The sequence below is a fragment of the Bos indicus x Bos taurus genome, chromosome 13 (genome assembly GCF_003369695.1).
Source record: "Bos indicus x Bos taurus breed Angus x Brahman F1 hybrid chromosome 13, Bos_hybrid_MaternalHap_v2.0, whole genome shotgun sequence".
NCBI lineage: Eukaryota > Metazoa > Chordata > Mammalia > Artiodactyla > Bovidae > Bos > Bos indicus x Bos taurus.
The window spans coordinates 36,148,936-36,174,060 of NC_040088.1; the positions used below are offsets into that span (position 1 = coordinate 36,148,936).

At 41.4% G+C, this 25,125-nt stretch overlaps 1 protein-coding gene and 1 non-coding gene across 2 annotated transcripts in view; both read left to right on the plus strand.

The window, feature by feature from the left end:
- SLC23A2 (solute carrier family 23 member 2) overlaps positions 1–13,565 on the plus strand; it is a 142,680-nt gene extending 129,115 nt beyond the window's left edge. Inside the window, exons 13-16 of the mRNA XM_027559429.1 lie at positions 3,027–3,156; positions 4,227–4,364; positions 7,261–7,356; positions 9,195–13,565. Of these exons, the coding sequence (XP_027415230.1) occupies positions 3,027–3,156; positions 4,227–4,364; positions 7,261–7,356; positions 9,195–9,427 (597 nt within the window). The 3' untranslated portion in view covers positions 9,428–13,565. The remainder of the gene's footprint in view (positions 1–3,026; positions 3,157–4,226; positions 4,365–7,260; positions 7,357–9,194) is intronic.
- Positions 13,566–23,119: 9,554 nt separating this feature from the next.
- LOC113903764 lies at positions 23,120–23,226 on the plus strand. The gene has a single exon (XR_003514301.1). It is a non-coding gene; the product is annotated as a U6 spliceosomal RNA (small nuclear RNA).
- Positions 23,227–25,125: the final 1,899 nt, after the last annotated feature.

Genomic DNA, 25,125 nt, shown 5'->3' on the forward strand with positions numbered 1-25,125 from the left:
TTATCCAGCTGAAGGGCTTGGAACAGTTGCTTTTCTGATAAGAACTCATATGTGAAATCTAGCAGTTCTAGATCTAGGTCTATGTTGTACAGTATAGTAGTCAGTAGCCACATGTGGCTGGTGGATGCCAAAGGAAAGCACAGATACAGAACATTTCCATCATTGTGTGAAATTCTTTCAGACAGCATTAGTCTGGACCATTGTACCAGTCTTCCAGAACATATAGAAAGAGGGTGATCTGTGGCTCTTTCTGAGGATCTGTCTCCATTTCCTGGCAACTCTACTATTTACTGTCCTTTATCCAGTTATGGCATTCCATGTACAGACATGGACATTCTGACTACTTGATTAGAGGTGAGGCTGCCTACCCTGCTGTATATTCTGAAGTTCTGCAGGTTGGATGGGTTGGATTCCATGTGCAGGACTGCTATGTTGAGAGTGTTCCACTGTCTGTCCCACAGAAAAGGGCAGCATGACATGGTAGGGAGGTGGTTGCTTTGGATTCAGCCCTGGCTCTGTCATATTCTTCTGACATGACCATGGGCAAGTTACATCTCCTCTCTGAATTTCTTGCAGAATTTTGGAATTACTTCATGTAAAGCATTTAGCATGTGCTTAGATAAGCAAACTAGAGATATTGTTATATAATATTTAGACCTAAGTTTATTTCTAGGAAGAGTAAACACCATCTTCTTGGCCATACTATCTTTTTTGATGGTATCCAAAAGGAGATCATTTCTCCTCTGCAGCATACCACCCTGTTGAACACTTTTGGAAAGTCAGAAATGCAGTGTCAATTTTTCAGTGGCCCTGGAGGCAGAGCTGCAACTCAAGAAGGAGATCAGAAGGGAGCCTAGGAGGTGGTTCCAGGGAGAGTGCAGTGAGAAAGATGTGAAGGCTTCACATAAGCACCAGGAGGGCAGGGATTTTAGGGCTGTGTCTCTGGTGTTTAGAATAGAAATGTATAACAGGCACTTGGTTCATGTTTGTTGAACAAAAGAGTGACTAACTTGCTGCTTTTTTTGGACAGCGTCTAAGGGAGATCAGCCCTCCATGCATGGTTTTCATACAAGATTTATTGTTTCAGCATCCTTAGGGCCAGCCCAGTCCTCCCCACTGCACATCTAACAGGACTGACTCTGCTGGGAGATGGATCCCTCTGTCTGGTTGCTCTTTGTCTTACTCATCCCTCAAGACCATCTCTAGGGAATCCTCCCCAACTTCTCAGAGTTTTTTCTTCCCACTGGACAACCCACAACCTAATAATTGCAGCAGTATCATTATTTGATCATAAGCTTATGATTTACTTGTATTTGTATCCATCACCTCCCCCTCACTCTGAAGTGCTGGTCCTTGAAAATGTTTGCTGAAAATGCTTGCTTTTTGTAAATGAAAGGCTTCCTTATCATGTAATATAGCCAAGTGTAAGTCATTTTTGCTCCATTGCCAATTTGCATGACCCTTTTTGCTGCATCCCTGCACTTAGTGGTGGTATAATGGGATGAGCTGTAAATTGGAATAATGGAAGCTAGGCCCCAGCATCAGCTGTGACTGATTCTAGCTGGGTAGCTTAGTAAAAGATTTGCTTCTTACTCTGAACTTGACCCTTGGGCTCATTGAGAAGCTCTTGCAAGGTCTAGCCCAGCAATCATCCAGGAGAATGGTGCAGCAGTGGAAATGTTCTGTACTTGCACTATCCCCTGAGGGAGCCCCCAACCGCTTATTCCTACTGAACACTTGAAATGTAGCTAGTACAACTGAGTCCGGTTTTACATTTCATTTCATTTTAATTATTTAAATAGCCATTTCCTATTCATTGTAACTCCCACATAAAGCATTGTGGACACTATTCCATTTCTGGAAGCTCTTTAATCCAGTTTATGTCCTCAGGATGTTCTCTTGGGAGAGGCAGCACAGAGTAGAGACCAATAGTGCAGGATTCTTGAGCCCAGTGCCAGCTCTGTCTCTTGTTACCTGAGTGACAGTGAACTAGATGGACGCTTCTAGAAGGCAGAGATCAAACTTAACCAATAAAGTTGAGTCCACATGGGAAATGCTGTGTGTGATGCTGCAGAAGTCCAATGTTGGGAGAATCGAGCCTTGGAATGAAAGAAGGCTTTGCAGGGGAGGTAGCTTTAGGGTAGTATCAGTACTTTGATATGTGTCAGAACTGGCCAGGAGGGGGATGAGCACCAGAAGACTTAGGCAGGGACCTGATCTCCTAAATCATGATATTAAAGAGGTTACTCCGTTACAATGGAGAGGACAGGTGGGCAGAAGAAAGGCCACAGGAAGCAAGTTCAGGTGGGAGGCTATCAAATAACCTAATGCTTGCCAGATGTTGTTCAGACTATTTTACATGGAGCTTATAAATCCTCAAAGCAGAAGCACGCTGTTCATTGTCACGGAGATGAGGATCCTGCCACCCAGAGAGGCTAATGCCCATCATATGGTTAGAGATGGAGCAGAGATAGGAGTCAGGCCTCTCAGCTCTAGAATCCTGCACACAGTGGTCTCTAGGCTGTGCCACCTCTCATGATTAATATGCTGGGAGGAGAAGTTCCAGAACTGTTTTGTCTCATCTGCCGGAACCCAGAAGAAAAGCGGGGTCAAGTGTACTTTTCGAATTTTGGATTTGAGACACTACCAGATCATCCTGGCTGGTGGCTGTAGGCATTAAGAAACCCAAGACCACAGCTCAGGAGTGAGTGCAGAGTGAGGTGACATTGCCCAGGGCTCAGAGACCCATAGGTCAAGCCCTGGAGTCCCCATAGTCAAATCCAGCAGGAACCAGATGGGACGGGAACAAGGAAAGGTGGTGAGAATCTTTTTACCCTGGATGTGTTTTCAGTAGTTATGTATTGATATCAATCCTCATTGTAAAGTTAGACCCTCTTAACTAAAAGTTTTAAGGGTAACCTAGATTTTGTCTGTGGGTTTTGGTCACATTTGCCTGCTAGGACCTGAGTGTGCTCTTGGAGGACCTCAAGGTGAATGCCTGTCTCTGCCCTCTGTGTGTCCTGCAGGTTGGCAGTCGTCGAGTGATACAGTACGGCGCAGCCCTCATGCTTGCGTTGGGGATGATCGGAAAGTTCAGTGCGCTCTTCGCCTCCCTTCCAGATCCTGTGCTTGGTGCCCTCTTCTGTACTCTCTTTGGTAAAATTCCATTTCTTTGATAGTTGGCTTTCTTCTCAAGCTCCTTTTCTTTCTTCACATTGCTAAGGAATTCCTTCAGTGAGACTGAAGATAATGATAAATTTCTATTTTAAAATACAAAAGGATATACCTTATAAACATATAAATGCATATCACTTTCTGAGTTGAATTGATATTAAAGGTAGAATAACTGAGCTAGGAAAAATCAGATTAAATTTTAGTCTCTAGTTGCCATTTTTTTAAGGTTCTTATCATGCTTTATTGAAACCATACTGCCTTGAATATCCTCTGCAGATATCTTTGGATATCACATTTTTTTAATGTGGTATAGAAGCTGTTTCTTTTCTTGTATCTGAATTATTCCATTACAAATTTAGTTGCAGATAAGACCTTCAGGAGCAACGTTCTTTTCTTTTCTCTTTCGTTTGCCCATACTGTACAGCATGTGGGATCTCCCATGCAGGTACTAACTAGGCTGAACCCTGCTTGGTTTCTGAGATCAGATGAAATAGGGCATGTTCAGGATGGTATGGCCATAGACAAGCGTGTGGGATCTTAGTTCCCAGTTCTCTGACCAGGAATGGAACCCACACCCCCTGCATTGTAAGCACGGTCTTAACTACTGGACCACCAAGGAGGTCCCTAGTTGCCATTTCTAATTGATTTGAGCTCAGATATCATCTCCCTGTAGGCCATTTAAAACTGTCCGTTTTTACAGAAGGGAGTCAATTTGATCTCTGTGCCATTCACGTTAGTAATCAGGGACCTGATATTCAGGCCCATATCCTGATGTAATTGAAATGTTTGAATTGAGTTTTTAAGGGGAACCATTGTCTTTAGTTTTCTGCCTGGTCTAAAGAAAGTGTAATGTTTATACCTCTGAATAAACCCAGATAGTGCCTGAGTCAGGTGGTCACTTTCTGGTTCCGTCCTGACACTACACAGGTCTCCCAACTTGTTTCTGATGGGACAGAGAAAGGCCATTGTAGGGAGTCTGCCCTGGACAGCATACTTGTCATCCATGCCATAGGTGAGATAATGGAACTTGTGGTCTGATGTTTTCTCTCTAGGAATGATCACAGCTGTTGGACTCTCTAACTTGCAGTTCATTGATTTAAATTCTTCCCGGAACCTCTTTGTGCTTGGATTTTCAATCTTCTTTGGGCTCGTCCTTCCAAGTTACCTCAGACAGAACCCTCTCGTCACAGGTAGGAGAAACAGACCTTGAATCTTGTGGCAAAATTGGAACCACAAACACCAGTTCATGGAACTTCAGGAATCATTTCAGTGAATGTTCATCTGTGTATTCATTGCAGTCTGCTTGGCCGAAGTTTAACTTGAATCCCTTTGCAACACTCCCCACTTGAGTTGGCACATGCATGTAACTTATGTGCGTGGCAGTCTCCTTTTTTCCTTCTTCCTCTCCCTGCTTCCATCTGTTCATTTTTTGAAAAAAAGCCAAACAAATCAGGACCCTACCCTTTGGGAGAATGCCTCTGTAAAACGTTTTGATTTTTCAGACTAAGGCTATATTAAAATTTAGAATTTCTTGAAACTTAACTTCATATACATGTTTTTCTGTTGGAATTACAACTATTTTGAGTTCAAGATCAACCTTCTTAAAAAAATTTTTATTGAAATATAGTTGCTTTACAATATTGCATACATTTTCTATTGTACAGCAAAGTGAATCATTATACGAATATAAATACCCCCCTCTTTTATGGATTTCCTTCCCATTTAGGTCACCACAGAGCACTGAGTAGAATTCTCTGTGCTATACAGTAGGCGCTCATTAGTTACCTGTTTTATATGTAGTAGTGTGTGTATGTTTAATTCCTTTTTTAAAAAGTTCTTTGTGATGTGGCTTATTTTTAAAGTCTTTATTGAACTTGGTGACAACATTACTTCTGTTTTATGTTTTGACTTTTTGGCCACAAAGCATGTCGGATCTTAGCTCCTTGACCAGGGTTCAAACCTGCAAACCCTGCATTGGAGGACAAAGTCTTAACCACTGGACCACCAGGGAAGTCCCTAATTCCTTTTTATGTTAATACCCAAATATCATAAAGAATGAACAAAGGAAGAACATCTTAAGAAACAACTTTTGCTGCTGACATTTTATGCAGAATTGGGGATCATTTTATATATGTGTGTATTTTTTTTTTAGCTGATGTTCACATAACATAAAATTAATCATGTTAAAGTGAGCAGTTCAGTGGTATTTTAGTACATTTACAATGTTGTATAATCACCATCTCTCTCTGGTTTCCAAAACATTCTCATCAGCCCAAAATAAAATTTCATACCCATTAAATAGTTAACCCCCATCATTTCCCTTCCTGTCAGCTCCTGGCAACCACCAGTCTGCTTTCTATTTCTATAAATTTACCTATTCTGGATGTTTCATAAATGGAATCCTACATTATGTGACTTTTTATGTCTGGCTTTCACTTGTCAGAATGTTTTCAAGATTTATCCATATATAAGTATTTCATTTCTTTTTATGGCTAGATAATATTCCATCGTATGTGTATACCATGATCTGTTTATCCATTTTCCACTGATGCACATTTGAGTTGTTTCTACTTTTGGACTCGTGTAAATAGTACTGTTACGGACATTGATGTGCAAGTACAGGCAGTTCTCACTCATGGTAGTTATGTTCTATAAAATCCCCGTGAATATAGACCTAGCAAATCCTGAACCATAGCTCTTGGGAGAACACAGTCAATAGCACTAGATCTCATGCCTGAATGACATTCATCTCACATATTTTCTCCATTAGGCACATCATGGCCATCTTGCAATGGGGTTGTTTTAAATAGCGAGATCACCAATGAAGCACAAAAATGCAAAAAAAAAAAAAAAAAGTGTTATTATACAGACTGCTAAAAGAATATTGTTTACTATCTGAGAGCTGAAACCAGAAGGCAGAGCATTACCTTGTTTAACCTCAGCTGGGAACATGTGTGTTGGGTGACTCAAAATTTTCACTGCTTTGTACATGTCTGTGAATGACTAAAAGCACCACGAGTATTCATTTTGGGTTTACAAATAAATTTTAGTGTGTAGGCAATTCACAAACAGCAGAATCTGCCTGGTAATGAGGACTGTTTGAGTACCTGTTTTTAATTCTTTTGGGTGTATGGCTAGGAATAGAATTGTTGGGCCATTCTGTGTAACTGTTTGAGGAATACCTGTTTTCCATAGCAGGTGAGCTATGGGACATTGCTCACAACATTCCCATCAGGTATGTTGAACACAGTGATTTCTCTTTCTCCACATTCTCACCAAACATGTTATTTTTCTGTTGGAGATCATTATATTTTTAAATATAAAAAGTGTGTGAATTTCTATTTTAATGTATCTCATTCATATAATGACATCTTTAGAAATAAATTTGCTCTAAATTAAAAGCAGCTAAGCACTAATTAGTAACCCAGAATTTTGAAGCCCTTCATTTGATTGCTGATCTCACGAATATTTTTGTCATCTTGTTATTCACTTTGTAAACTTTTCAACCTTACAGTAGCCATCTTTTATATTGGTGTTTTTTTTTTTTTTTTAATAATCTGCAAGCAGCACTCCCCCACACCCCTGAAGGCTTCGTAGTTTATTATAGAATGAACTTCATTCTATGAGATTTGGGGTGGGGACTGTGCTGGGTCTTAGTTGTGGTACACAGGATCTTTCATCGAGCAGAGTGCAGGTTCTCTAGTCGTGGTACACAGGCTTAGTTGCTCTGAGGCATGTGGGGTCTTAGTTCCCTAACTAGGGACCGAACCCTCGTCCCCTGCATTGGAATTCTTAACCATTGGACCACTGAGGAAGTCCCCTCTGTTAGATTTACTTTCTGTGAATCATTGTTAGAAATTTTCCTTATGGCGATAACTTGATTATTGTTGAAAGTAGTTTAAATAATTTATTTACTATTATTGTCATAGTAGTTTAAGGCATTACTGGCGAAAATTTATACATGCGCAATAGAAATTTACACTTTCATGCACTGCATTGATTGGCAATTAGGGTCCACCCCAGTGTTCCTTTTTAAGTCAAGGACAAGTCTATTCTGTCTGTGACCTGTTGCTATGTTGTTTTTAGGGATAACAGGAATCGATCAAGTGTTGAATGTTCTTCTCACAACTGCTATGTTTGTAGGAGGCTGTGTGGCTTTTATTTTGGATAACACCATCCCAGGTATGTGGCATATATCAAACATGCTTATTATATATGTGACTTACCTTTTTGCCAAATAAATATGGGAAGCAGGAAGCATGAATCAGTTCAAAGCCATCACTGATTACACTTTTCTAAAGTGGTTAAGATGATACCTTGAGCCACCTTTCATGAATCACTTTTTTGCTAGTAAACTTAGTTTTTTTCCTTCTTGCTGAGTTATTTCTAAGAGAAAACAGGTGAATTCTTTGTATATGGTGATATGGCAGCAGGATGCCTTGAGCATGCTCCAGCTACCTGCCCTCCTGCTCAGCCTTGCCTGGAGCCCTGCAATTTGGCTTTCATTGACTTGTTCACATACTTCTGAGCCACCTGCTACCAGCGGACAGCACTCCTCCTCCTTCTATGCCAAGTGCTGGGTGACAGACTTAAGGTGCGATGTGGCCCTGCCTTGTGGCTTCCTAGAGAAGGCTACTTTATATTGTTGTGAAATGCCGCCATGGACACACTGGTAGATTCATCCTGTCAAGGAAGGGTGATGTTTATTTTTGAGCTTAAAGGTTCTGTTGAGATTTTGCCCTTAATCTACCTCCAAAAGCCTCAATCAAGAACAGGTCACTGGGGAAATGAGAGATGAACACATCGGGCAGAAGGAATCACACACATGAGTAGGTGGAAGGTGTTAAATTTGTGGGAGGTCAGTAATATCCTCTTTCTTTCCTAAGTCAGCACTTAATAGAAAGAGAGACGAAGGAGTCAGGCAGATGGAAATGGTCAGTTTCATTACTGAAATGCCCATGGGAGGGTATAGCTTATATATGCGAAAATAATGAGAAGTTCTTAAGCCCTGCACCATAGGATAGACCTCATCACCCAGGCTCAGGCAGAGAACTATATTGTTAGGGCTCCCATGGAGCTAAAAGCAGGTACCAGTGCTATCTGCACTGTAAAGACTTTTGGAAAGGAGCCCAGGAGTACTGAGCCATGAAGATCCAGATCTTTCTTGTTGACTCATCTGTCAGGGTGCAGAATTGCCAAGAGTGTTACACCAGTGGAAGTTCATCCTCATAGGACCACAAGTGGGGAATTTGTGACAAATGCACCCCACCCCCCAGTAAAATGGAGCAAAGCAATATAAAAAAGGTATGTCTACATAAAGAAAGCTGAGTGCCGAAGAATTGATGCTTTTGAACTGTGGTGTTGGAGAAGACTCTTGAGAGTCCCTTGCACATCCAGGAGATCCAACCAGTCCATCCTAAAGGAAATCAGTCCTGAATGTTCATTGGATGGACTGAAGCCGAAACTCCAATACTTTGGCCACCTGATGTGAAGAACTGACTCATTTGAAAAGACCCTGATGCTGGGAAAGATTGAAGGCGGGAGAAGGGGATGACAGAGGATGAGATGGTTGGATGGCATCACCGACTCAACGGACATGAGTTTGAGTCATCTCCAGGAGTTGGTGATGGACAGGGAGGCCTGGCATGCTGCAGTCCATGGGGTTTCAAAGGGTTGGACATGACAGAGTGACTGAACGGAACTGAACTGAACTGATGTCTAGATGAGGGGGGTCGTGGGTGTGCAGTGACCGAGTAGTGAAGTCATTGTGAGATGTAATAAGGATTCTGATCCTATTTTGCAAGATCAAATCTGTGTTTTAGAAATATTTGTTTTGAGTGGTTAGTGATTCTTAGATTTCTGGCTTAAGCATCAACTACTACTTCCTCAAGTGCTCTTTTCTGTCATCCTATTCCATTCAATCTACAGGACAACAGAAGCAGAGAATCTCAATTCTTGGTAGAACTGTTTAACTAAACATTCCATTGTTCTGTTTTTGTTTTGCTGTGTGTGTTCCACAGGTACTCCAGAGGAAAGAGGAATCAGAAAATGGAAGAAGGGCGTGGGCAAAGGGAGCAAGTCTCTCGATGGCATGGAATCCTATGATTTGCCATTTGGCATGAACATTATTAAAAAATACAGATGTTTCAGCTACTTACCCATCAGCCCAACCTTTGCAGGCTACACATGGAAAGGCCTCGGGAAGAGCGCTAGTAGCCGGAGTTCAGATGAAGACTCGCAGGCCACAGTATAGCCGTAGCTCATCCTGTGGCCTGGCCACAGTGAGGCATGAACCTATAGTTCCTTGCTGAGTAACAAGCAGTAACATATATGTTTGTAGATCTGCATTTACATTCTCCACCCCAGAGCTAAGACAGATTACAGGTAGCTTTTTCTTGTGGGTTGTGATCATGTCTAATACGATGTCTCATCTATCTTTTTATTTAAGCCCTTGAGAACATCCGTTGATAGTCATGGTCACTGAATTTGAAGTTCCTGCTCTCCTGTGGGAGTGGATGCTTGAAGTCTACAGTGACTCCTTGTTTGCAGTCCCCTTCTAACACCCTGTGCTAGCTTACTTACAGGGCACCTCCAGGGCTTTCTGTCCTTGAAAGCACCAGGACCTGTACCTATAGAGACCTCCTCTGGTCAGGAGGTACCAATATCCTTGCATTGTCACAACTGACTGGTCAAGTGTGATTTTATGATGCCTGATACTGTGTGTAGGTGGCTGCTGGCCAGTTGAAAACAGTGAGATGCTTTACACTGTGCCCAGATCTGTGCATGGGTAAAGTCTGTACAGATAGAATGGAAATTGGGGGATTGGACAGGAAGGGAAAGTACCTTGAAATCAGTATCTGATTCTCAAGTACACTTTCTTGGTGCCACCCTGGCCCAAGCTAGGCCAACCCATCTCTTATTGGTCTCCTTTTTACTAGTAGCTGAGACACTCTATTTGGTATTCATCACTCCTGGCTGGTGTGACGGGTATAGAGTGCTGCACAAAGGCACCAAGCAGATATTTATGAGGATCTTGGCTCTGCTGACATGTGGATGTCAGTTATCGTTGTGTGTATTTGTAATTACAAGATTTTATTCCTATTTAATGTTACTGATTATGGATTTTTTAAATCAGTGTTTTTCCATGTGACCCTCTTACCTTGCATCCCTATTACTTGTCCCTTATCTCCTATCCCCCATTAAGAAAGGAACCAGCATTTGTTAAAGCTATGGACACCAACAGGGAAGTTTGTTGTCATGGCTCTAGAAGGCCAGTAACCATTTTTGTGGTTGTGTTTTGTATTGCTTGATACCATGAAAGTGTAAATACATAATGCTTAATCTGTTTATCAAACTGACTGCTGGACCAGAGCCCAGAAACCATGAGTTAAGTTATACGTTGATTTGTTTTCTGAAGAAGGGAAGCCAGGGCAGGTGACAAAACAGCTGCCGTATTGAATGGTTCCGCATCCTGGTAAATTAATCACTGCAGTTAAGTTGCCATTCACATCTGGCAGTTAAGGCTTAAGGAGACTTTCTGTGGGTTGTCATGTTGAATGTCCACTGGATTTTTATTTTCCGGAGGGGAAGACTAGATCCCCTGACCAAATGCTTCCTTTCTGGTTGAAGGGGTAAGAAAAGCAGCTAGCAGTCCCCCTCTCTTAAATTCTTATTAATAACATTATTTCTGACAAAAATGACTTAACTGAATTTGGTTTGAAATTTTCAGTCAAAAGAAAAACCTGAGTGACCTTGTTTCATGAGATAGTACTTCTTGAGTGTTTATTTACCTGATTGTTTACAGGCAGTGGGCACATGGCTCTTGGCAGCCTTGAATCCACATGGTGAATTTCTGGCCCCCACAACTGGCCTTGACTCCTATAAAGTTTGGGGCTTTAAGGCCTATTCTGGCAAGAACACTCCAGAGCTACTGCATTGTTTTGCCAAAACCTTATTGCAAATTAAGTAAAGAAAGACTCTAAATTTAAATTTGTATGGGTTTTTTTTGGGGGGGAGCATATTTAGAAGCACACTGGTTAATGATTTTCATCCTGTTGACTTGGTGAGTCCTGAAGACTGACAGCCCTAGTTGTCACCTTAATTGCCTAGTTTATTCTGTTTGTATTTTGCTTAGCATCTCCAATTTCTCTCCTCTGAACAGTGGGGAAAACTGTTAAACATCCCAGAGATTTGCAGTATTCTTGCTCTCTAGATGAGCAGAATGACCAAATACCCAAATGAAAGCCTCTGAACCATTGGTAATTCAGGAACAAGTTCCCTTCAGCTTAACTTGACCCAGGCATCTTCTCTCCCAATGGGTAACACTCAGGACGTGTGCAAGTCTTCAAAATGTGCAAAGAAGCCCTGTGCCCACACCTCCTATTGGAAAAAGAGGGTTTTCCCCCTTCTCGTTCCATTGGGGCCAACTTAGATTCTCTGTCCATGGTGGGGGGGGAAGGCATAGGAGGTTAGAAAATGTCCTCTTGCTTGCAGACACACTGCAGAATGAGTCTGTAGTTGAAAAAAAACTATATTCATCTGCTTCTTGGTTTGAGCACATACCTGAAAAGGAGGTTTTGGGGGATACTGTGCCTGTGCACCTGCCATGTGCGTTATTGGGGCCACATACACCCCATGCTTTGGCCAGTTGAATGTTGTAGGATGTTTTGAATGTGAATGTCCTTGGATATAGCATTCATTCTCCAATTCCCACTTGAACACCTACCCCCGCATTTTCCCATTTATATTGGTGATCATGATGTGAAAAGTAGAAACTTACAAATAGGACAAAAGACGCTGCAGTATCACTGGTTGGGGGGCAAGGGAGAAGCCACACTGGTTTTGATAACATATCTAACATGGATCATAGAAAAATGGGAAATGGCTCCAGTCTTTGTAGGCAATTTTCATTCTTATTCTCGCAAATTTCACATAGATTTACTGATACAGAATATTTCTTAAGAGGGCTTCAGTGTTAGATTGTAGTAAGTTTCTTGTGATTGATCAAGGCAAGGGTCCTGATGGTTTCTCGTTTTCATGGTAACAAATTCATACACAGAATTTACTTCATACTGTAGAATACTGACTTTCATAATGATAACCTGGTTTATGCATGAATATTGCAGTATTTCCATATAGTAAAATAATATTTCTACCCAGGATAATAGTCACAGTTTTCCAGGGAGGGAATGTAATTTTCATGACAATGTCATGTGATGATAGAATTTCTCCATTGATGAATCTCTAGTATGTGTTTATACTTTATTTACCCACGCATATATTTTATGACCATGAGCTAAGTTGTTATTTCTTTAATTCATGTCCCTGCTGAAATATTAGTACTAGCAACTTGGACTTGAAGTTGACAACTATAATCTTCCATAACAATCAATGCCACAAGAGTGGTCAGGCCAGATAGGAGATGAATAAGGAACTGAGGCAGAAGCCTCATCCCAGAACCTGTCTGATGCACAGAAAGGCAGCATCCTGCATACTCACCCCCACAGCTTGGGGTGGACACACAGCTGCGGGCAGCATGCCTGGCATAGCTGTTGCTGCCTGCTGGTTTGCTCACCCGGCTGTGCCCCCTGAATGCCCTGGCAGCCTGAGCTCTCACAGGGCCCACTTCTCCAGGGACCTACCCCTTGGTCTTAGGAAAACACTTGGGGCCTCATATGTTACTTGTATTGTGCTCTGTCCCCTTACGATTTTGACACAGAGAATAGGACCTCCTCTACCCTCCATTCCTCCTGCAGTCACAAGTGGAGTAGTGCAAGACAGTTGCCCATTTTTTGCCAGTCCTCAGCTTCTGCCCTTGGACCCTTGAAGCATGTTAACACTGAAGATCCCTTTTCAGCTGCCTCTCACACATTCCTGTCCTTTTAGTCTATTCTTGACCTCCTTGTCCTCACCCTACACTGGTGACATCCAGCCTCCTTAGAATTGCTCTGTGTGTTTCCTGGCACTTAGGACACCCTCCCCAGTGGTGCCATCTTACTGACGGTCAAGTTAAAACACTTTTTGTTCATTCATAGCAACCTTTGTCATGTTAGTCAGTTTCTGACTGTTCTTAAAACAGTAGGGATGCCTATATTTTCCTTAAGTTTTTGTGACTGACTTTGGCTATATACCTTTCTGGGATTTTGTTTGGTTTTTATTTTTATTTTGCATATTGAGGGTATTTGGGGTGGGGTTGTTTTTTATGTCTAATTCTTTTATGGCGTTTTTAAAAAGAATTTTCATATTGTTTTTCTAACATACCTTCATTAAACGTTTAAGTATTTTAATATGTAATATTTGGACCAGATGTTGTGAATAATAGTAGAGATAAAGCTATTTTATTCTGTATTTTTAAAACTGTTCCGTACAAATAAAAGCTCTCCTGGACGCAATTCTGCTGTTCATGTACTTTGGCTGGTCTTTAAGAAACTTGTCATTAATTAAAAGTCATCACCTAGGAGAGGGAAATCAACTAATAAAAATTTCAGTTCAGCAGGTTCTAATACATTAAAACTCAAAGGAGGATAGCAGTTGCTGAAGTATCATTGGCCCCCATGGCTAGAGAACATTTGTCTCCTTGGGAGAATACCTAACAGGGAAAGGAGACCTTGGTTGGAGGATGCCCTCATGCTGGGCTTTGGGGTGAAATTATGAGTCTCTTAGTAAGTTAGTGACATCTGGAGGCTGGAGACCTTTTAGGTATTGGTGACCAGAAAGACTGTCGTGTCCACACAGTGGAATCTAAGGTTCCCAGAGCAATCTTGGCCCCTTTAGGATTGAGGCTGGTACAGGAAATGCAGAGGTGTGGGTGCCAGAAAAAGCTCAAAGCCAAGCTTGAGAGCTGCTCATTCAGTCAAAGGCATGGTTCCCAGCGGAATATGAAGACAAATCCAAAGGTGCTTTTGGGGCATATTTCTTAATTTAGAGCAGACTTAGAGCTCGTCCATCCCCATCTTTTCTCCAACTAGTTGCCTTTAGTCTTTCCCAGCATCAGGGTCTTTTCTAATGAGGCAAAAGGAGAAGAGAGTGGCAGAGGAAGAGGTGGTTGGATGGTATCACTGATTCAATGGACATAAACTTGGGCAAACTCCAGGAGACGGTGAAAGACAGGGAGGCCTGGTGTCCTGTAGTCCATGGGCTCTCAAAGAGTCAGACACAGCGACTGAACAACAACAATAAATCCACATCTGTATCCCTCGTTTGTCTCTGGCAGTTTGAGCCATAGTGAACACCACAGCTGCTTCCATAGGAATTCAGCCTGCTGCTTCCAGTTCCCAATATCCTGACCTATGAGTCACTGCTAAGCATCCAGTTACAAGATGAACTGTTGCACCTTACACCACTATATACGTGAGGAAAATACATGTGAGGTATTTCATGCCCATGTTCTCACCCCTAGTTGGGACAACAGCACGTGTCAGTATTAAAGCCCCACCCCCTATCCCATGGACCTCTCACCTGGTACACCCCCATTCCTCCCCAAGAGAGGCCCACTACCTGGATTTTGGGTTTATCCTTTACTTGCTTTTCTTCACAGTTTTGCATATATATACATTTCTATACCACTTACTGTTTAGTTTTGCATGTTTTCAGACATTTAAAAGGTGTATGAGCTGTCACATTTTAACTATTGTGAGATTATTTCATGTTGGTACATAAGCTTCCAGAGAGAATGAGCAAGAACGAAGCCCTGTAGAGCTAGGATCATCCCATGAATGCCAAATTTTCCATCAACCCTGTTAGTGGAGTTACATTTTTCACTTCAGTCATTCAGTCGTGTCCCACTCTGCAACCCCATGGACTGCAGCACGCCAGGCTTCCCTGTCCATCACCAACTCCCAGAGCTTACTCAAACTCATGTCCATAGAGTCGGTGATGCCATCCAACCATCATTCTCTGTCATCCCCTTCTCCTCCTGACCTAACTACCCCCCCAAAGCCCCACCTCTTAGTACCAACACACTGGAGATTAGGTTTCAGTATATGAATTTGGGTAGACGCAATATAGCACTTGGTCGTTAAAATGTAGTGAAGGCCAAAGGAAAAAAAAATGCCAATAATATGCTCAAATTATATTTCAGGCCATATCAACTTGGTGATGGAAGGAGAGAGACTTACAGAGATGAGAAAAACAAGCCCAGTGTACCAATATCAATAAATGGACTAAACTTGTCAATTAAAAAGTAGATTGTTAGACCAGGTAGCAGAATGAAATCCTGATCATATACTGTTTGCAACACTGAGTTCATAAGTGTGGCTGTGATTGTTGAAGGCTGCAACAACTTATGTCCAGAAGTTGATAAAAGCTATTTGCCTGTCATTTTTATATATGTTGAGTCCAGTACTAAAATATCTGGCCTGTAGTTTGCATGTCTTTAATTCTAGGAATTTATTTTTTGGTATATTTTACGAAAGTCTTAACCTATAATGGATTGGGAAAAACAAAAAAAACGATCCTTCATCACAGATGTGTCTAGAAGTACTATTTACAGACTGGTTTACATAAGAGTGTACAAAACTGAAAGTAAAAGCATGGGTGAAAGAATCTCAGGGGGCAAATACTAACCATCTATTATATTATTTGCAGACAAATCCTAAGACGAAAGTTGCTAAGGATAGGGAGGTTCTGGGAATTCTTTGGTGGTCCAGTGTTAGGACTAGAGCTTTCACTGCCATGGGCCTGGGTTCAATCCCTGGTTGGGGAAATAAGATCCCACAAGCTGTGTGGTGCCGCCGAAAAACAGGATGGGAAAGTTCAACTGACAAAGAGGAGTATTTTAGACATATGCACCTAATCAGATAACCTCAAAATTTATGCAGTATAAATGGGTGGAACTAGAGGAAGAAACTGATAAAAGTCCACCAGCCAGTGGGAGAGTCCAGTACTTCCGTTTTGATATGTCAGGTAGACAAAAATTAAGCATGATCTTTTTCTGAATGTTGAGCTTTAAGCCAACCTTTTCACTCTCCTCTTTCACTTTCATCAAGAGGCTTTTTAGTTTTTCACTTTCTACCGTAAGGGTGGTGTCATCTGCATATCTGAGGTTATTGATGTTTCTTCCAGCAATCTTGATTCCAGCTTGTGCTTCTTCCAGCCCAGCGTTTCTCATGATGTACTCTGCATAGAAGTTAAATAAGCAGGGTGACAGTATACAGCCTTGACGTACTCCTTTTCCTACTTGGAACCAGTCTGTTGTTCCATATCCAGTTCTAACTGTTGCTTCCTGACCTGCATATAGGTTTCCAAGAGGCAGGTCAGGTGGTCTGGCATTCCCATCTCTTTCAGAATTTTCCACAGTTTATTGTGATCCACACAGTCAAAGGCTTTGGCATAGTCAATAAAGCAGAAATAGATGTTTTTCTGGAACTCTCTTGCTTTTTCGATGATCCAGCGGATGTTGGCAATTTGATCTCTTGTTCCTCTGCCTTTTCTAAAACCAGCTTGAACATCTGGAAGTTCACGGTTCATGTACTGCTGAAGCCTGGCTTGGAGAATTTTGAGCATTCCTTTACTAGCGTGTGAGATGAGTGCAATTGTGCGGTAGTTTGAGCATTCTTTGGCATTGCCTTTCTTTGGGATTGGAATGAAAACTGACACTTTCCAGTCCTGTGGCCCCTGCTGATTTTTCCAAATTTGCTGGCATATTGAGTGCAGCACTTTCCCAGCATCATCTTTCAGGATTTGAAATAGCTCAACTGGAATTCCATCACCTCCACTAGCTTTGTTCGTAGTGATGCTTCCTAAGGCCCACTTGACTTCACATTCCAGGATGTCTGGCTCTAGGTGAGTGATCATACCATCGTGATTATCTGCGTCATGAAGATCTTTTTTGTACAGTTCTGTGTATTCTTGCCACCTCTTCTTAATATCTTCTGCTTCTGTTAGGTCCATACCATCTCTGTCCTTTATTGAGCCCATGTTTGCATGAAATGTTCCTTTGGTATCTCTAGTTTTCTTGAAGAGATCCCTAGTCTTTCCCATTCTGTTGTTTTCCTCTATTTCTTTGCATTGATCGCTGAGGAAGGCTTTCTTATCTCTTCTTGCTATTCCTTGGAACTCTGCGTTCAGATGCTTATATATTTCCTTTTCTCCTTTGCTTTTCGCTTTGCTTCTTTTCACAGCTATTTGTAAGGCCTCCTCAGACAGCCATTTTGCTTTTTTGCATTTCTTTTCCATGGGGATGGTCTTGATCCCTGTCTCCTATACAATGTCATGAATCTCCATCCATAGTTCATCAGGCACTCTATCTATCAGATCTAGTCCTTAAATCTATTTCTCACTTCCACTGTATAATCACAAAGGATTTGATTTAGGTCATACCTGAATGATCTAGTGTTTTTCCCTACTTTCTTCAATTGAAGTCTGAATTTGGCAATAAGTAGCTCATGATCTAAGCCACAGTCAGCTCCCGGTCTTGTTTTTGTTGACTGTATAGAGCTTCTCCATCTTTGGCTGCAAAGAATATAATCAATCTGATTTCGGTATTGACCATCTGATGATGTCCATGTGTAGAGTCATCTCTTGTGTTGTTGGAAGAGGATGTTTGCTATGACCAGTGCGTTCTCTTGGCAAAACTCTGTTAGCCTTTGCCCTGCTTCATTCCGTACTCCAAGGCCAATTTGCCTGTTACCCCAGGTGTTTCTTGACTTCCTAGTTTTGCATTCCAGTCCCCTATAATGAAAAGGACATCTTTTTGGTGTTAGTTCTAGAAGGTCTTGTAGGTCTTCATAGAACCATTCAACTTCAGCTTCTTCAGCATTACTGGTTTGGGCATAGACTTGGATTACTGTGATATTGAATGGTTTGCCTTGGAAACAAACAGAGATCATTCTTTCGTTTTTGAGATTGCATCCAAGTACTGCATTTCGGAATCTTTTGGTGACCATGATGGCTACTCCATTTCTTCTAAGGGATTCCTGCCTGCAATAGTAGATATAATGGTCATCTGAGTTAAATTCACCCATTCCAGTCCATTTTAGTTCACCGATTCCTAGAATGTCAACATTCACTCTTGCCATCTCCTGTTTGACTACTTCCAATTTGCCTTGATTCATGGACCTAACATTCCAGGTTCCTATGCAATATTGCTCTTTATAGCATCGGATCTTGCTTCTATCACCAGTCATATCCACAGCTGGGTATTGTTTTTGCTTTGGCTCCATCCCTTCATTCTTTCTGGAGTTATTTCTCCACTGATCTCCAGTAGCATATTGGGCACCTACCGACCTGGGGAGTTCCTCTTTCAGTATCCTATCATTTTGCCTTTTCATACTGTTCATGGGGTTCTCAAGGCAAGAATACTGAAGTGGTTTGCCATTCCCTTCTCCAGTGGACCACATTCTGTCAGACCTCTCCACCATGAGCCGCCCGTCTTGGGTGACCCCCACAGGGCATGGCTTAGTTTCATTGAGTTAGACAAGGCTGTGGTCCTAGTGTGATTAGATGATTTTGTGAGCCCCCCAAAATAAAGTCTCTCACAGTTTCCATTGTTTCCCCATCTATTTGCCATGAAGTGATGGGACCAAATCTCATTATCTTAGTTTCCTGAATGTTGAATTTTAAGCCAACTTTTTCACTCTCCTCTTTCACTTTCATCAAGAGGCTCTTTAGTTCTTCTTCGCTTTCTGCCATAAGGGTGGTGTCATCTGCATATCTGAGGTTATTGATACTTCTCCAGCCAGTCTTGATTCCAGCTTGTGCTTCATCCGGCCCAGAGTTTCTCATGATTTACTCTACATATAAGTTAAATAAGCACAATATACAGCACAAATACAGGTGACCATATATAGCCTTGACATACTCCTTTTCCTATTTGGAACCAGTCTGTTGTTCCATGTCCAGTTCTAACTGTTGCTTCCTGACCTGCAAACAGATTTCTCAAGAGGCAGGTCAGGTAATCCAGTATTCCCATCTCTTTAAGAATTTTCCGCAGTTTGTTGTGATCCACACAGTCAAAGGCTTTGGCATATAAAATATGTATTCCTCTGACTGTAGTTGACATTAAAATAATCGTAATCAAATATATCTCAGTAAAATAATGAAAGTGCTAAAGCTAATGCATGTATGTTTACCACCTTTTGTCCTGCATAGGAAGGTTTCACCTAATAAATGACATGGCTTGTTGGATGAAGTCTTCCAGAACATTCCAATAGTCTTTTTTGGTATTTTACATGGGCTATATATCCAATATCTATTTCTCTGCATGTATTGTACGGACTAGATATTTATTTTTATATATTTGTCTTATATCTAGTCAGATACGATTAAATTATTTTCTTAATCACTTTAGTGTTTTTTAGTCAGTTAGATTTTCTTTTTTTTTCTGTCCATATTGCAATTACTAGAGTTCCAAGGTGATACTGCATAATAATAATGAAGTTGGGCATCCTCTGAAGTTGCTTATTTAGGTTAAGTGTTTGTTCTTAGAATATTTGTCACTGAATCTTGGTAAATTGTCTTTATTATATATTTAAAGTTTTTAATTTTATTTAGCATTTTAATTGGGTGGCTGCTCACTTTTATCAAATGGCTTTTAACCATTTAATTATTTATTATATGTTCTTGGTCCTTTAATTTATTATAATGAATTAAATTGCCAGATTTGCTGATTTTGAACTCGCCTTGCATTCTTGAAATATATCACACATTGTCACAGTGTCACACTCTGGGTACATGGATGAGTTCTATTTGCTAGCAATCTTTAAGGATTTTTACAACCATATTCAGAAGGGCAATTGATTATAGTTTTTAGTTTTTGTATTTCCAAATCAGAATTAAATGTTCAGGTTATTGTGGCTTCATAAAAGAAATTCAGTTCAGTCACTCAGTCATGTCCGACTCTTTGCGACTCCACGGACTACAGCGCACCAGGCTTCCCTGTCCATCACTAACTCCCAGAGCTTGCTCAAAATCATGTCAGTGATGCCATCCAATCATCTCATCCTCTGTCATCCCCTTCTCCTCCCACCTTCAATCTTGCCCAGCCTTAGGGTCTTTTCCAGTGAGTCAGCTCTTCACATCAGTGGCCAAAGTATTAGAGTTTCAGCTTCAGCATCAGTCCTTCCAATGAATATTCAGGACTGATTTCCTTTAGAATGGACTGTTTGGATCTCCTTGCAGTCCAAGGGACTCTCAAGAGTCTTCTCCAACACCACAGTTCAAAAGCATCAATTTTTCAGCAGTCAGCTTTCTTTATAGTCCAACTCTCACATCCATACATGATTACTGGAAAAACCATATCTTTGACTAGACAGACATTTGTTGGCAGAGTAATGTCTCTGCTTTTTAATATGCTGACTAGGTTGGTCATATCTTTTCTTCCAAGGAGCAAGCATCTTTTAATTTTATGGCTGCAGTCACCATCTGCAGTGATTTTGGAGCCCCAAAATATAAAATTTCGGTTTCCATTGTTTCCCCATCTATTTGCCATGAAGTGATGGGACCAGATGCCATGATCTTAGTTTTTTGAATGTTGAGTTTTAAGCCAACTTTTTCACTTTCCTCTTTCACTTTCATCAAGAGGCTCTTTAGTTCTTCTTCGTTTTCTACCACAAAGGTGGTATCATCTGCATATCTGAGCTTACATATTTCTCCCAGCAATCTTGATTCCAGCTTGTGCTTCATCCAGCCTGGCATTTTGTATGATGTACTCTACATATGAGTTAAATAAGTAGGGTGACAATATACCCTTCCTAATAAAAGAAAGGTGGATTTATTTTATTTATTTTCTTTAATAAACTGTGGAAAATTCTTCAAGAGATGGGAATATCAGACCACCTGACCTGCCTCTTGAGAAACCTATATGCAGGTCAGGAAGCAACAGTTAAAACTGGACATGGAACAACAGACTGGTTCCAAATAGGAAAAGGAGTATGTCAAGGCTGTATACTGTCACCCTGCTTATTTAACTTCTATGCAGAGTACATCATGAGAAACGCTGGGCTGGAAGAAGCACAAGCTGGAATCAAGATTGTCAGGAGAAATATCAATAACCTCAGATATGCAGATGACACCACCCTTATGGCAGAAAGTGAAGAGGAACTAAAAAGCCTCTTGATGAAAGTGAAAGAGGAGAGTGAAAAGGTTGGCTTAAAGGTCAACATTCAGAAAACAAAGATCATGGCATCCAGTCCCATCACTTCATGGCAAATAGATGGGGAAACAGTGAAAACAGTGTCAGACTTTATTTTGGGGGGCTCCAAAATCACTGCAGATGGTGACTGCAGCCATGAAATTAAAAGATGCTTACTCCTTGGAAGGAAAGTTATGACCAGCCTAGATAGCATATTGAAAAGCAGAGACATTACTTTGCCAACAAAGGTCCATCTAGTCAAGGCTATGGTTTTTCCAGTGGTCATGTATGGATGTGAGAGTTGGACTGTGAAGAAGGCTGAGCACTGAAGAATTGATGCTTTTGAACTGTGGTGTTGGAAAAGACTCTTGAGAGTTCCTTGGACTGCAAGGAGATCCAACCAGCCCATTCTAAAGGAGATCAGCCCTGGGTGTTATTTGGAAGGAATGATGCTAAGGCTGAAACTCCAGTACTTTGGCCACCTCATGCGAAGAGTTGACTCATTGGAAAAGACTCTGATGCTGGGAGGGATTGAGGGCAGGAGGGAAAGGAGACAACAAGAGGATGAGATGGCTGGATGGCATCACCGACTGAATGCACATGAGTTTGAGTGAACTCCAGGAGTTGGTGATGGACAGGGAGGCCTGGCGTGCTGCGATTCATGGGGTCGCAAAGAGTTGGACACGACTGAGCGACTGAACTGAACTGAACTGACTAGACGGACTTTTGTTGGCAAAGTAATGTCTCTGCCTTTGAATATGCTATCTAGGTTGGTCATAACTTTCCTTCCAAGGAGTAAGCATCTTTTAATTTCATGGCTGCGATCACCATCTGCAGTGATTTTGGAGCCCCCAGAAATAAAGTCAGCCACTGTTTCCACTGTTTCCCCATCTATTTGCCATGAAGTGATAAGACCAGATGCCATGATCTTTGTTTTTGAATGTTGAGCTTTAAGCCAACTTCACTCTCTCACTTTCATCAAGAGGGTCTTTTGTTCTTCTTCGCTTTCTGCCATAAAGGTGGTGTCATCTGCATATTTGAGGTTATTGATATTTCTCCTGGAAATCTTGATTCCAGTTTGTGCTTCTTCCAGCCCAGCATTTCTCATGAGGTACTCTGCATATAGGTATTTTAGATGCTATGGCGGATTCATTTTGATATTTGGCAAAACTAATACAATTATGTAAAGTTTAAAAATAAAATTTAAAAAAAAAAAAAAGAAAACTTCTTATCAGTGGATAAAGTAAACTCTTAATTAAGATAGTCCTTCCTCATGAAAGATAAACTTGTGGCGTTCAATGACAAAATCTTTGTTACTAAAATGTCCTTTAGTTCCTCCATTTATGAGAACAAATGGGATCACACTAACAGTCATAAATATAAATATTATCAGCTCACTCAGGCTTTGGCCATCTGACAATACCTCTGTATTGCTTTGGAAGGGGGTGTGTGTAGGAGGAGAGTTCCCCAGGTGCATCTCTCTCACAGGCTCATACATAATCCAGAGGACTCCAGACTTGTGTCCACTAATAACCCAGTCATGTCAGCCATGGATACTTTATCCTATTCTTTTTTTTTCTTTGTATTAAAGACTTTCATTTTTTGTGTTTCCTTTTTCCCCAGGTTTATTGAGGTATAATTGACATATGGATTTAAGGGGTACAGTGTGATGATTTGATGTATATATATATATTGTAAAATAATTACACCCATAAAGTTAGTTAACTAATCCATCACCTCACACAGTTACCTTTTTAAAAAAATTCCGCTACATTCTTTAACAGTTAGCTACTGCCATGTAACAAACTGAGGCAGGAGATAGATGGGCCCCAGGCTGAACAGTTTCTCCCCTGTGTATAGAAACTCTATAAGATAGTGCTCGCTTCGGCAGCACATATACTAAAATTGGAACGATACAGAGAAGATTAGCATGGCCCCTGCGCAAGGATGACACGCAAATTCGTGAAGCGTTCCATATTTTTAGATCAGTCTTATGGACTCTGTGGGAGAGGGAGAGGGTGGGGAGATTTGGGAGAATGGCATTGAAACATGTACAATATCATATATGAAACGAGTCGCCAGTCCAGGTTCGATGCAAGATACTGGATGCTTGGGGCTGGTGCACTGGGACGACCCAGAGGGATGGTATGGGGAGGGAGGAGGGAGGAGGGTTCAGGATGGGGAACACAGGTATACCTGTGGCGGATTCATTTCGATGTTTGGCAAAACTAATACAATATTGTAAAGTTTAAAAATAAAAAAAAAAAAAAAAGGATGATGGAGGAGGCTGGGCCCTGCTCAGATAAGAGTAAAAGACAACATATTCTTCATTCTCCAAGTTAAGGAGACCTCCTGACTACACATGTGCCAGAAGACTCCTTGGAGGTCAGAAAGGGAAGGGGCAGCACATCATTGTAAGTGATGACAACCACCCATAAGCCTCTTCACTAGAATCCATCTTGACTAAGAGATAAACATGCACATATGAGAGGTTCTTGAAACATACCAACTATGGCCTCAGAACCAGGCAAATCAAAATGATTGGCCAAAGGAAAACTGGAAGAAATTCCCCATAAAAGTTATTCAAATTGCCACTAGGGTGTGACTCAATGACACGAGTCTGCCCATGTGTCTATTCACACATACTGTACTCTTTTTCCTCCTTGTTTCACTATTTTCCATTTTTGTAGGAATTTTTTTTCAGCTGATCACTAGTCCAATGGCTAGGATTTGACACTCTCGGCACTGTGACCTGACCTCAATCCCTGGCCAGGAACTAAAGTTCTGCTTCGAGTTGCTGTAGGCTGAGGCCATCCAAGATCAAAACTGCCTCAAATTTAGTGACTTAGAATAACAACCATCTATTTACCTTATGCTTTTATTGGTTGGCTATTTGGGCTAGACTCAGCTGGGCTCCCCCATGCATCGGTGGTCAATTCTGGGTTGGGTAAGGGGCTTTAGTGATCTTGTTTGTAGTCTCCCATACATCTGGGGCCTTGGATGACTAGCTGGGCTGCCTTTTCTCTGGGACATTCTCCAGCCAGCTAATGCACGTTTATTCACATGGCAGAGCAATGTTCCAATAGAGCAGAACACTGCAAGGTTTCTTGAGGCCCAGGTTCTGAAGAGGTACAGTATGACTTCTGCCACATTCTAATGTATTGGCCAAAGCAAGCTGCAATGTCAACCCAGATTCAAGGTAGATAAGGAGACTCTACCTCTGTGAGAGGAACTGCCAAGTGTATGCAGAAAGAGGATACTTGTAATCATTCTGGCAATCCATCTACCACTTTCTGGGTAATGTTGTCAACATACCAAGATCTTGAATTTGAGAAGCTGAGTGTTAGAGTGTTGTTACCTTAAATATTACTTAGCAGCAGGATCCCCAAGCATGTCTGGTTGAGCCCCAGAGTATCCCTGAAGTTTATGACCCAATCTGTTCCTTTAAGTTATGACTTAGAGCCTCTTTTATCTTCTCAACCTCTCCCCTCACTATTTGTCGAGGGAATCAGGTTGGAGGCAAAGCTCAATGACAACCTCACCTCCTTTCTTTCAACTAAAGCTTTGTTACTGGGTCAAACTTGGTTTCTTCTTTCTCTAGAATGAAAATTATCTCCCAAGAGGGCCTTTTTTTCACCTCTCAAACAGATTTCTAGATAGCCCACTATGCTAGTGTGCCAGACATGTCCAGATGTATTAGGTGCCAGGGGCAGACCTCACTTAGGCTTCCCAATTTCTCTATTAACTCACTGGATCCTCCTTTGCAGATTCTCACCTCCTACATAGCAGATGGAAAAAATGGAGTCTGATGTGATAAACAGTCCTGCTGGTCTCCTTAGTTTAAAAATTCTGAGTTATTCCTCTCTTTCCAGCTCTCTCCA